The sequence below is a fragment of the Neovison vison genome, chromosome 13, assembly GCF_020171115.1.
Source record: "Neovison vison isolate M4711 chromosome 13, ASM_NN_V1, whole genome shotgun sequence".
NCBI classification, from domain to species: domain Eukaryota; kingdom Metazoa; phylum Chordata; class Mammalia; order Carnivora; family Mustelidae; genus Neogale; species Neogale vison.
The window spans coordinates 105,205,520-105,218,993 of record NC_058103.1 but is presented as its reverse complement, the minus strand read 5'-3'; the positions used below and the strand labels follow the sequence as shown (position 1 = coordinate 105,218,993).

The 13,474-nt window shown below is 42.8% G+C and overlaps 1 protein-coding gene across 1 annotated transcript in view; it reads right to left on the bottom strand.

Annotated features, from left to right (window-relative positions):
• USP3 (ubiquitin specific peptidase 3) overlaps nucleotides 1–10,690 on the bottom strand; it is a 108,734-nt gene extending 98,044 nt beyond the window's left edge. Inside the window, exons 1-2 of the mRNA XM_044230736.1 lie at nucleotides 10,595–10,690; nucleotides 9,994–10,201 (exon numbers count right to left, since the gene is read on the bottom strand). Of these exons, the coding sequence (XP_044086671.1) occupies nucleotides 9,994–10,084 (91 nt within the window). The 5' untranslated portion in view covers nucleotides 10,085–10,201; nucleotides 10,595–10,690. The remainder of the gene's footprint in view (nucleotides 1–9,993; nucleotides 10,202–10,594) is intronic.
• Nucleotides 10,691–13,474: the final 2,784 nt, after the last annotated feature.

Genomic DNA, 13,474 nt, shown 5'->3' with positions numbered 1-13,474 from the left:
CCCACCCATAAATAAATAAATAAAAGGTTTAGGAACATCTCATTATCAAAGACTTTACTCAGAGAACAATCGGTTTAATATCTGCATTGTATGACTCTCCTCCCTTTTTTGTGTGATAATATAATAAAGGAAAGCACAAAGCCATGGGGGTGGAGAATACCACACTTATATTTACTGGTGTGCTAGGAAACTCTTTATTGACCTGAAGTCAATGTGACTATTTATGAAAAAGTGGAAAGAAAAAATATAAATTGGGCACATACTTATCTCTGCTTAACAGGCTAGATAACGCATATTACAGAAAAGAGGAACCTGAAAACTCCTATGGCTGTTGTGATTTTTTTTTAAGATTTTCTTATTTATTTATTTGTCAGAGAGAGAGAGAGAGAGAGAGAAAGAGCACACACAAGCAGGCAGAGTGGCAGGCAGAGGCAGAGAGAGAAGCAGGCTCTCTGAGGGACTCAATCCCAGGACCCCGGGATCATGGCCCGAGCCAAAGACAGTGGCTTAACTGATTGAACCACCCAGGCATCCCGGCTGTTGTAATTTTTAACAAAAACCAAGAGCCTGAATTTTTTTTTTTACAATCAGTAGACACAAATTTAAAATCTGACCCACATTTCCCCCAAAATATCTATTAATTGTTCAAAGAAGAAAAAAACCACAAAAGCCTAAAAGTGTTTTTATTTTTTTTCAAAGATTTTATTTATTTATTTGACAGAGATCACAAGTAGGCAGAGAGGCAGGCGGGGGTGGGGGGAGAAGCAGGCTCCCCTGTGAGCAGAGAGCCCTATTAGGGGCTGGATACCAGGACCCTGGGATTATGACCTGAGCCCAAGCCAGAAGCTTTACCCCACTGAGCCTCCCAGGCACCCCCTAAAAATGTTTTTAAATGAGCTTCAGAAAAGACTACAAACAAAGCATTTAAAATAACTGAAATGAAACTGATATAATACATAAAGCTCTCAGAATTAAATTCTCATGTCATGAATGTTGAGATCTGGGAGCTACTGCACACATACAAGGTGAAGCTTGAGTCCTTAGCTGGTACAGAGCAATGTGTCCAATGTTAATGCATCTCACAATTAACATTCAAAATAATTCAGGTGTAATCTAAAGTTAATCTTGATTAAATCAAAGGACATTTTACTATGTGGAACTAAAATTAAAAATCTTCAATCAATAACCTAAGTACTAGTGTCCCAGAGACTCTAAGTTTTAAATAGTTCTTTTCAAAAAAAAAAGTATTATATGAGAGCATTTCTCTAACATGTTATCTATCAATATTCCCAGGGAAACTTCTACGGCAAAAATTGTTTCCTTGAAATAGCAGTATGATCTTCAAAAACTTTGCTTAAAATATTACCATCTTAATATTGTGCAACAAATGTTCAAAACAAAGGAATGGATAATAATCTACTATTTAAAAATGGTCAGTAAGGACAAAAATTTAAAGAAGCTAAAACAGTAAGTGCAGCATCTTATAGTCAGTTAAATTAAACCTGCAGGAATATGATAGTTAATCACCAGCCGGCTCTTCCTGGTGATGAGAGTATAAGAACAGTCTATTACAACATTAAGAGTCTTCAAGGTGGGTCAAGGATAAACAGGCAAGCAGATTTCTATAGAGCTACCTTAAAGTTAACTACGACAAAGAAAAAATATCAGCACTGAATGTCTACTCAAAACAGAAAACAGCCCACTGATAAGCTATTTAATCCTAAAGCAGAATACAAAGTCTTCAGGTAAAATCCAGTAGATTATATCTTTTCAAACACATGAGCTATTCACCATAAAAATAAACTCTCAAGAGCACCTGGGTGGCTCAGTCAGTTGAGTGCCCACTCTTGGTTTCCACTCAGGTCCTGATCTCAGGGTCATATGATGGAGCCCTGAGTGGGGCTCCCCGCTCAGTGCAACACAAAGTCTGATTAAGACCCTCTTCCTCTGTCCCTCCCCCTCCAAGCTTGATTGCTTGCACTCTTCCAAAATAAATAAATAAATCTTTAAAAATAAACTCTCAATTCTCACCTAGCATTTATTAATCATGAAGCACTCAGCTCACACAAACATTAAGATAACTATAAACTTCATTTTTTAATGTCCAAGTTTAATTTCAAGAATAGTTTTCAAAATATGAAATTGCCTCTCTAAGCTCATCTGCACACATACATACTTGTCAGTACTTAAGAGAGGGAAATCTGTTTTAAACTTTGTACTCTAAAGACTATAATTAACTTTTACAAGAAATACAACTGGAAAATCTTAGAATATAACTAAATGGAATCAACAAAGTACACTGGCCTAAAAGGAAAGATTCAAATAACCTCTGAACTACCAGAAGCAAAAGAAAAATTCCCTATCTCAAGAATTCCCTCCCTTCCCCATCCCACAAGAAAACTACCTCCAAGAAGAATCTCCTCTCCTAGAAACAAAATAAAAAAATGAGAAGGGGCAACGTCAAGAACAGAAGCACATTTAAAAAATAACCAAAAGCTAACCGCATTTTATCCATAGCTACATTGAGAAAGCTCGTTTAGTGTATCTGAACTAAAGTAATATGAATTTCAGCCAACAAAAAAAATTAGATCTGTGAACTGTAATGAAGTTAAGAAATTCAAAAACAGCAGTTTTCTTCCAACCGTATTACCAATCTTGTTCCAACTTGCCTGTACTTTAATCAATAAACAGGGAGAGAAACTACTAATCAAATCCAGAATTTTAAAATTATTTTCAAATTGTGGAATTTAAAACGTATTTCATGTCAAAATCTTCAAAGGAATTATTTTAAACATGTTTCCAAACACTTTAAATCCTTTATATTATTAAGCACTAAGTTACCGGATGACAAAATAAAGACCCTGCTTTTTAAAAGGCAGGCTAAAAGTATGGTTTGAATGGTATTTGAGTCTAAGCTTTGGGCTATCTCTAATACCCCCAAGCATCTTAAGCAACTCTCTTAATCTTTGTCTCAGTTTCACAATCCATAAAACAGGAAAAACTACAAGGATGGGCAGTTAATTAAATTAGTCAGGATTAAACGCTAGCAAACTTCTTTGAAGTTACTTTATGTTGTTCTCCATTCTCCTCCTACTCAGTAAAACTAATAGATGAGGAAACATCTGGAATTACTATAGATACTAAAATCTGCAGACTCACAGCAGTTAAAAGATGATCTCTACATACAAGTTTTCAAGCCAAAGATCATTCGAAACCCCAAAAGATTTCAGGATACGATGGCAATGAACAAGTTTTAGGTAAATTTCCTTTCAATCTAAAAGATATCTACCCTTATCTACATTCTCAAATCAGACTTATGAATCACAGAGCACCTTGAGAGGTCCTGGCACAAAAAAAATTCTAGGTAAGATGAAGAAGCTGTTACTGATATTAATGCTATTCTCACCATTCTAAACTGTCAATCAAGGTAAGCTTCATGACAAATATACCCTCCAAAAAGTACTAGCCCCTGCTGAGAATCTAAGTACGGCCTTCTAAGCCATCTGTCCAGGAAAGCTCTATTAAAACACCCAGAATGCAGTTGCTCTAATGTCTAAAGGAGCTATGAATAAACATGAAACACTAAAATATATTAAGCTGTATACATTTTCCACTTCAAGCACTGATAAACTACCTACCCAACTCTATTCCAAGGCCTAGGTTGAACAAAAAATCCATCGGTAGGTTGGTGGGAAACTGCAGCCTAATCAAAGGGAAATAACACTTTTTTTCAAAGAAGGAAAAATATATAAAATAGCTCAAGAAACACAGAAAAGCTCCAAAAGAAAGAAAAAACAAAGTTAGGGGAAAATGTACATGTAAATTACTCCCTGATGGAAGAGGTACTCAATTAAATTTTAAAATAGGAATTTAAATTACTCACTGAGCTACAAGCTAAATTACTCACTATTCTGCTTACTGAGCTACAAATACTATAAAATGTATTTCTAAATCTAGTTTCAAAAATCCAAAAATGAATCTATTAAATTCCAGTAAAGAAGGAAACTGCATAAATTGGGGGAAAAGTAGGATGTTATAAAAGCCTAAGGCTAATCCTATAAAAGCAAATAATGATGAGAAGGAATTATTTTGAAAATAAATGAATAATGGGAAACTTAAACAAAGAGTTCACATACTCGGGCACCTGGGTGGCTCAGTGGGTTAAGCCACTGCCTTCGGCTCAGGTCATGATCTCAGGGTCCTGGGATCGAGTCCCGCATCGGGCTCTCCGCTCAGCGGGGAGCCTGCTTCCTTCTCTCTCTGCCTGCCTCTCTTCCTACTTGTGATCTCTCTCTGTCAAATAAATAAATAAAATATTTAAAAAAAAAAAAAAAGAGTTCACATACTCCCCTCAACTCCATCCTTACTTCTGCTTTGGACATGAAGGATATTCTTTGTATGCTATTTTTTAAGAATGCCATTTAGAGGGGCACCTGGGTGGCTCAGTTGGTTGGACGACTGCCTTCGGCTCGGGTCATGATCCTGGAGTCCTGGGATTGAGTCCCACATCGGGCTCCCAGCTCCACGGGGAGTCTGCTTCTCTCTCTGACCTTCTCCTCGCTCATGTTCTCTCTCACTGTCTCTCTCTCAAATAAATAAATAAAATCTTTAAAAAAAAAAAAAAAAGAATGCCATTTAGAAAATGACTTCTGATCAGTGTGTCAAAACTCCACAACAGCAAAATGTTAGGCTCAATGCCTAGACTACAGCCTCTTCAAACAAACACATGGAGCACATTCTAGACTCTACATCTTTCACATCTACCACCAATTATTTAGAGACTTTGCTGAGGCTGGTTTAAGGGGGAAGGGGCAGCACTGCCAGTAAAACTAGAAAAACAATTACATTTGACCTAAGCTTACAATTCTTACCAATGAAGTTTAAGTTCTTCAGAAAAGCATATATAAAATTCAAATGTTAACCTCCAGAATTAATATGATAAAGTATCACCTGTCCATTGATTTTTAACTGTCCCACCCACATGTACACTAAAATGTTCACCTGCCCATCTATAAACAAAGAATGTCAAAAGAATTCAATTTCATTGTGGTAACATTGCAGAAGGCCACTTGCTCATAATCCAGTCAAAGTTTATGTTACCGAGGAAAACACTGGGAGAAAGGACTGGTGAAAGCATTCTACGGGAAAGTTCATTTTGTGTTTATTTTCAGCATGGAAGTTTAAGGCCATTCCAGCCATGATCTAAATGGAAGAAAAGTTCCTTCATTCAGTAAGCAAATATTTACTGAGTGTCTTGTTACATGCTAAGCACCTAATAAATACCTCAAACAGTGCTACCAAAAAGCAGTAAATGCATGTGACCTAAGGATGAACAAATGAGTGATCCTACTTAGAAAATGTAATCTACTGGCCAAGAGTCTTTTTTAGATGGAGGGTTGTGAGAGAAGTATGATACAAAATAACCTAACACTGGATCAAGGTAATTTCTCACCTTTATCACAAGCTTTACTACAAATTACATATTTATTACCATTGGCAAGGATCAATAGCCCCTCAGCTTACCAAATGGAGCGTCCAAAAAAAAAAAAAAAAAAGGCAGGATTATCTCTAATATCCACCCCAAACTGCAGAACATTTACTTCTTTTATATTTACTTTTCCTGGGTAGAATAATGTGAAGGCAACTGTTTATTGGAAAATTAAAGAGGCATTCTCAGCTCTTCGAAGAATTAATCAGGGAAAATTCTCATGCCTATGCTATTAAAATATCTCCAGTTTAATCGGCTGTTTTATTTCACACAAACCCCTGAGGTCCAATTGCTTATTCTTTGGCTTTCTTTAGTTCTTAAAACAGTTGTGTTTAGGGCATCATTTTAAACAATTTGTGTTCTTTCCCCTGTATTTTACCACTGGTTCAGTCCTTCTACCCACAAAAATAAGAAATGCCCATCTCCAGCTTCTGAAAATAACATCTGGTATGTGCACATAACAAAACTCTTGAAAGAATATCCCAGTTTTTAGTTAAAATTTTTCACTTAAAATGAGAATACCTCTAGCAAAGATTAGACATAAATCAGTTTTTACCTTATTAGGAAATTGCTATTTTCAACATTTACCTTAAACCACAACATGGATTTAACTACTAACCTGTTAGCTTCCTGTCTCTCGCCAACGAGATTAGACTGTAACTTTTTTTTAAATCTTTTTTTAAGATTTTATTTATTTATTTGACAGACAGAGATCACAAGTAAGCAGAAAGGCAGGCAGAGAGAGAGGGAGGAAGCAGGCTCCCTGCGAAGCAGACAGCCCAGGACCCTAGGATCATGACCTGAGCCAAAGGCAGAGGCTTTAACCCACTGAGCCACCCAGGTGCCCCTAGACTGTAACTTTTTTGAGAGGATGGGATGATGACCCCAACAGAACTAGATCTGTTCCCAGCTAATGTATTTTTAAAACTCGTCTCTGCAAAGACATACATGTTGCTAGCCTTTAGGATTTCTCTAATTTTTTAAAGCTATTTTAATTACAGCAGTTATCCTTCACTGCTACTAGATGTATATTAGTAGATTCTCAAAGTGTGGGCCTGGACCCCTAAGAGTTTCCAAAACCCTGTCGGGGGCGGTATGTGTAGTCAAACATTTTCATGAATAATATTAAGATGTTACTTATACTGTTTAACTTCATTCTCTCACAAGGGTGCAGTGGAGTATTCCAGAGTCTACATGATGTATGATACCTCAAGAGACTGAATGCAGAAGAAGAAATGAAAATGCAGCTGTTTCCTATTAAGCTAAACAACAGAGTTGCAGAAATGTAAAATAATGGCACTCTCCTCATAAAATTTTTGTTTTGAAAAGTATAGTGATTTTCTATAAACCACTATCTCCATTAACAGGTAACAGATTAATTACTGGTATTTGTAAATGATTTAATAAAAATTTTGTTTTAATTCTAGTACAGCAAATATCAATAGATATAAGCCATACAAAGGTTGAGTTCTCAATAAGTTTTAGGTATAAAGGGGTCCTGAGAACAAAAAGCTTGAGAAGCACTGCAATACACAATTACATAACCTAACACACACAGTGCCTTCCATAGATAAGAAGCTCAAGTCAATCCTGAAGTATAATTACTTCTTACACCCCCTAATCTTGTTGAGTAATATATCTCTTTGCAAGCATAATTCGGCATAAAGCCAGTCTGTCCTAGGCCCTATTTAAGGGCCTTTAGATATTTAAGTATGAGGAGTCCTATTTATAAAAATGTTCTGGCCTGTAATGCCACCTATTACTTCCATAGTGTTAAAAGAGTTTCCCAACATCTTCACAAAAAAATTACTTTGTTCATCTTAGCAGCAACCTGTGAAGTATTACTCTTTTTTTTTTTTACAGATGACATAAGAAACTGATGCCCAAAAGTAAAAGAACTACTTGTCCGAGGATGTATTGCTAGCTAGGAGAGCCTAGGATGTTTCACCGTGGTATAATTGCAGGCTCCCAAAGAAAACAAGGCAAGGGCATTACTTTTATTGTCCTACTGCCAAAACAGGGATTTTTTTTCTTCTCTCCTTAATAAGAACGTAATCAGACTCAATACCCGGTCACAGCATTATTCAACACACTGGCTACCCTTTTGGTCCACTATTCCAAAAAAAAAAAAAAGAAAAAGAAAAGAAAGAAAGAAGAAAAAGAAAGAAAAGGAAAGGAAAAAAAGAAAAAGAAATTCAAGAGGGTTAGGGAATAAATGCCAGAATACATATTACTCCAAGATGATGAATTAGTTAAGAGCTCACAAATATACTAATCATTTAATCACTGAAACAGGCAGGCAAGAACAAGATCAAGCTCAATACAATACGAGATTATATCAAGAATGGATGCCAAGAGGTTAAAATGGGAGCCCACATGAAATGGTTTCAATTCACAAAATATGGACAGAAGAAAAAAAGCCACATAAAGTTGTTAAACGAGCTTTATTGGTTCTACAAATCCAACCACATGACTAACCACCCTTGTATACCAATGTCAGAAAAAAACTTTGTTGTAAGATGCAAAGACGCCATTCTTCTCCTGGGAGAGAAACGACCCGATCCTTACCGCTAGAAATACTAGTTTGCTGTTGCTATCAGCAAAAGTCTCTTAGTTATGTTCCATTTTACTTTAAGTTCCTCAAGAGATACTCAGTTTTCTGCACTCTTTTCCACAAGTCAAGTGGACTCCCTGACTGACAAAGGCAAGATTGACTCACAACAGGATATCTGCCACTTGCATAAACTCTCTTCCTTTTTTAGATGCTTGTGCCCAGTGAGGCCATCTTTAAATCTGATGTGAGTTTACCTAAAGCCAGTAGTGCGCTGTCCCCTTAGTATCCCTGAAGTATACAGATGAGCAAGAGCATCATTCTTCACAAGATATGCTCTTCCTAGTCTTTACTTCCGTCATTTGTTTTTTAAAATCTTGGGGGAAAAAAATTAAAAGTTACAGTTTTAGCACCATAGCTATAGCTACAGTTATAGCTACACCCCCAATCAATTTGAAAAGCAATTTGATACACCTTATTTGTTTTTCCATACTCAACGTTCAATGTGGAAGATAAATTCTTAGGGGAGAGCTAATTTATACAGGTTTCTGCACCCTCATAAAAAAATTGCAATACTGCACTGTAAAACCAATTAACCAGTTAATCTTTAAAGGCTTCACGCAGAAAAAGATAATCTGACTTTACAAAGCCAAGCAAAGCATCAAACCTTTGGGAGCTCCAAAAAACTGCAGTTATTTCTATTCCTAACCGTAGAATACGAATACTTGTTTCTTTGTGGCGCTGCAGATGTTTCTCTCCAAGGACATAATCACCATTTAAGAAGTAACCTGTCAAAAGTGTTAAGGCATTCTCCAAACTACCTCCCCAGCTCCAAACCGCAACGAAAAATGTCACACACCCAAATCGTACCATTGCTCTTTTCCTTTATTTCTTCAAATGAACTTAAGGTTTTTGAAATGCACAATTCAAATTTTACACTACACCTCAAGCTACCATTGATCATCTCAAAGCTAATAAACAAAGACTCTAGCGGCGGCACCAGGGCCCTACCAGGAAGTAATCAAAGCAGTGTGGCTGGTGCGATCCTAAGTCGCTAGAGCAGACAATAAGAGCGCACTGGGGCTTCCAAAGAGCCCAGCCAAAGGAGTTAAGATGCCGAAGTAATGCAAAAGCTTTACATAAACCTAAGAGCTGTTGTTCAGCACATGAACCTGGGAATCCTAACCCAATTTCAGACAACCCAAAACATCTGAACGGGAACTCGAGCCGTCCCTCCAAATCAGCTGCTGGCTCAGCCTCCAGAGCTTTTTAGCCTGCAGCCTGTTTTCAAACTTCACCCTCCCAGGCTGATGAAAGACTCCGACCTCCGCCGCCCGAGTTCCGAATTCCGAGCGCCTCTCGGGGCTGAGGGCTCCCACCTGGCGTGGATCGAGTTGCCCGAGCCTGCCGGGAAGCGAAGGGAAACGAAAGGAAGCGGGGCCGAGGAAGCGGCGAAGGGGCCCAGTGCGCCCCGCAGCCCAGACAAAGCTGCGCCGGGAGAGCGGCGCTTTTCTCCTCAGTCCGTGGAGGGACGCAAGCCGGGCCCTGCCACACGTGCGGCCGCACCGTGGGGGCCGGACACCCGCCCCCATAGCCCCGCACCCAGGCCGAGCACAGCCCCCCAGCAGGGCGGGGCGGGGGGGCCAGCTGCCTGGCAGGATCCCCGCCCGCCGCTGTCCCCACGCGCTCGTGGGCCCCGCTGGCTCCCGCCCCTCTCGGGCCTCTCCTCAGCCGGCCGGGCCGTCGGGCCGCGAGAAACAAAGGAGCCGCCGCCGCTCCACCCGCAGCGCCCGCCCGAGCCCTCCTCACCGCGTACCCCTCCCCAGGCTCCGGGCCCGGCTCGCCCTCACCCCTTCCCGGGTCCGCGCGCCGCCCGCCCGCGGCCCCTAGACGGCAGGCCCGGCGAGGCCCGGGCCTCGGGTGCGCGGCAGGGCCGCCCCGGGGCCGCACTCACCGCTGCAACACCAGGACGACGGGGAGCCGTTGGGGAACTTGGCTGAGTCCGGAGCGATGCAGACGCTGGAGCTGAGGTGCGGACACTCCATGGCCACGAGTAGGGCGGCGAGGAAGACCGAGGCTCGGGGACCTGGAGACGTGTGGGCGGAGGGGCTCCGAAGGCTCCGTCTGGGGTCGCTCCTCGCCGGGCGCTCGGCCGACGGCGGCTGCGTCCCGAGCCCTTGCGTCAAAGAAAGCAAAGGCTTCCGGGCGCCGGGTTTTCCCACCCGCCGTCTCCAGAAGCCCCGCTCCGAAGAACGTGGAATTCTGGGATCCGGGTTCTACCGCCACCCCCAGGCGGAGGGCTTCCGTCTTCCCAGGCCGGCCCCGCCCCGCCCCCAGATAGGCCCCGCCCACAGACAGGCCCCGCCCCTGCCCACTCCCGCCGGGTGGGGTCCCGGAGCGTGCGGGCGGGTGGCCGAGAGATTCAGGCTGCTTTCCCGAATGACTCCCCAACTCCGCCGCACGGGGCGACCGCGGGTTCTCCCTCCACACCCCCACCCCACCGGTAAGGGTGGGGCGCCAAGCCCCGGCACGCGGGCCAGGTCCGCTGCATTTACCGTGGCTGAAGGAGTGCTCTCAGAGAAGACTGATCCTGCGTGTGTTGTGATGGTCTGACGACACTGTGGTAGAAAATCTAGCCACTCATGAAAGTGTGAAAAAGAAAATAAAATCACTCAGGCAAACAGGCACTAAAGGTCCCATTTTACACACGAAACATAAGCTCAGAGAGGTTAAGTTACCGACTCCCGGTGGCCCAGCGGACTGCCTTGGTTCGAGAGCAGTCCCGATTTAGTGTTAGGCTCCCTGCGCCAGGTGCGATACTGACCCACTTACAGGTCCTAAACAGGTGGCGTTCAGCCAGCCACCTGGGTACTACGTGGGTGGGCCCTCGGGGGCGCCCACGAATCTGGGATCAAATCTTTTCACTGTGACTCACCATCTGCGTTACGTGGAGCACGTGGTTGGACTTTTCAGACCTCATTCACCAGTGGAGGTTCAAGTGAAATATTTATGAGCCGAGGTTTGCTGAGCGCGAAGTCCGAATTACCAGGTGATAAAAAGGGAAGGGATTCAACCTGTGTTAAACACCCACTATTGTCTTCTAGCCAAGCACTTTACACACAATATCTCATTTAAACCTTGCACCACACTGCCAGCTGCTGTTGCCGTACTCTTTTTGGCCTGAGGGAAACTGAGTTTGTAATTGGTTAATCCGTGCGGGGACTGGATCCCCGGCTCTTTGGCCTCTTTATGGAAAAGGGGACAGTGCAACCCTTAAGGGGCCGCTTGGGGAGGCATAACCGCCCCCCACCCCGTCCCAGCTAGCCTTGATCTCTCTGGGGAACCGCCTTGAGGACGTCAGGGACTATTACCAATATTGCCTCAAAGTTGGGGCTTCTTGTAAAACCCGGCGAGGGAGCTGGAGGGCCAGGAGGCGAGCAGGGGGAAGGGGGAGGCTGATGTGGCAATCCTGCGGGCAGGGCGAAAGGGGGAAGGAAGGTCAGGAAATGATTAACCGGGCCGGGTAGTGGTTAGAGCAGGGCAACTCCCCGCAGCGCAGTCACGGAGGAGCCCAGGGACGCACTTCTCAAGCCTTCCGACTCCCCCTCTCCTCCCCACTCTCCCTCTGCCACCCCTCGCTTTCTTCCACACGCTCCCCTGCGGCTTGATGTTCAGTCACCTGAGGCATCTCTGCCCACCCTTTCCCCCGGTAATATTTTGAAATTAAAGCTCTCTGTCGCTTTTATTTGATTGCTTTTAGAGCACAGTCTGGAAATTTTAGGACAATGAGGAATTGTGGAAAGTGCAGCTGCTCAAACCTTAGCTCTGATGCCTACTTGATGGCCAACTTCATCAAGTGTCTGTAGCCTTCCCAGGCTTTTTTTTTTTTTTTTTTAATCTGTAAAACCGGAAAAATTATACTTATCTTACAAGGAACATGGGAGAAGTCAGGAGAATTGCCACTTCTTAGTAGATAGCCAATAATTTATAAAGCCCCCCCCCTTTTTTTACTAGCCCCTGAGGGCATACTACACTAGAAGGGAGTGGATAAACAATAAATCAGACCTTTGCTCTATATGACCTTCCAGCCCTCTCCGGTTCTTCTTCCAAGGCCTGGCTAAACCAACCTCTGGTTCTCTCCAGACAACTATCCCCCCATTTAGTATCCATACCCTCTCATTTAGCCATGGAGCATGCGGTGACCCATGTCGCCTTCCATAAACAGCATGTAATGCTTCTTTATCCACCCTCGGAGAGACTCAGTTTCCTTACCCTCTAGACCTCAGCTTATACATCACTTCCTCAGGGAGGCCTTTCCTGACCCCACTGCACCCCCAGGTTACCTCCAGATATGTGATGCCCTTGTCTGCCCTCACACTCTGCCTTTTTAAAACACTTTCCATGCATGTAATTATTTGTTTAATGTCTCCCCCCCCCCGCTTGGAGGTCCATAAGGGTAGCAAGTCTGTATGGCTTCTTGCTGTATTCCTGACATAACGTGTGGAACTTGGAGGATGGGCGATAAATAAGTGATAATAATGAATGACTGATCGATTAGCAATGTCTACCATGGGCAGGAACATAGAAAGTGGCGGGTATATGTCAGGTATTTGCCTCTCCCCTTCAACCCCCAGGTAACCTCTAAATTTCCTTTGGGCTTTGAGTTTATCATTTTAACGGCATTAAGAATGTAAAAGCAACTGAGGTGTAAACTGCTAAAAGAAGAAGAAGGAGGAGGAGGAGAAGAAGAACAAGAAGGAGAAGATGATTTACCTTAGCTTCTTCTCCTCCCAAACAGAATTAAAAACCTCAGAGCAGGGGCCCTAATTTAGTCATCACTGACTGCTAAAGTCCCCAGAGGGTGAACTATGACTATCAAACAGTCCAGAGAAGCTGGGCAAAAATCAGAAAGGCCCTCCTGGGGCTTTCTCTAGATTTCCCTAAAACTAGAGAGAGAACCTTCCTGTGTCTCTGAAACTTTTCGTAATTCAAACAAAACAAAACAAAAAAAACAAAAAACAACAAAAAAGGGAAAAAAAAAACTTCCTGGTGAGTAAATGTGTCAAACTCGGGAAAGACCATGGGGGCACACTGGGAAATCATCTTTCTCTGTCCCTAATCTCTTCGCTACATATTACAACGTTTGGTTTTTTGCTCTTGGCTCGCATCCCTTTGGCGCTAAGGAGCTCTGATACGCTTAGAGCCCTAGTGGTCCAGCTCCCGCCCTAGGGACCTCCGCCCAGAGGATTCCCCACCAGCTCCCTCCCACCCCCGCCCCGAGGCTTGGGCGGGGAATGGGGGCGCTCCTGGCAGAAGCGGCGGTTGTGTTTTCAAAGTTTGCACCTTTCAGAGGAGATGAGTAGATGATTTTGACCACGCTATCAAATGTTTCCTTCTAAAAGATATATATATATATATATATATATATATATATG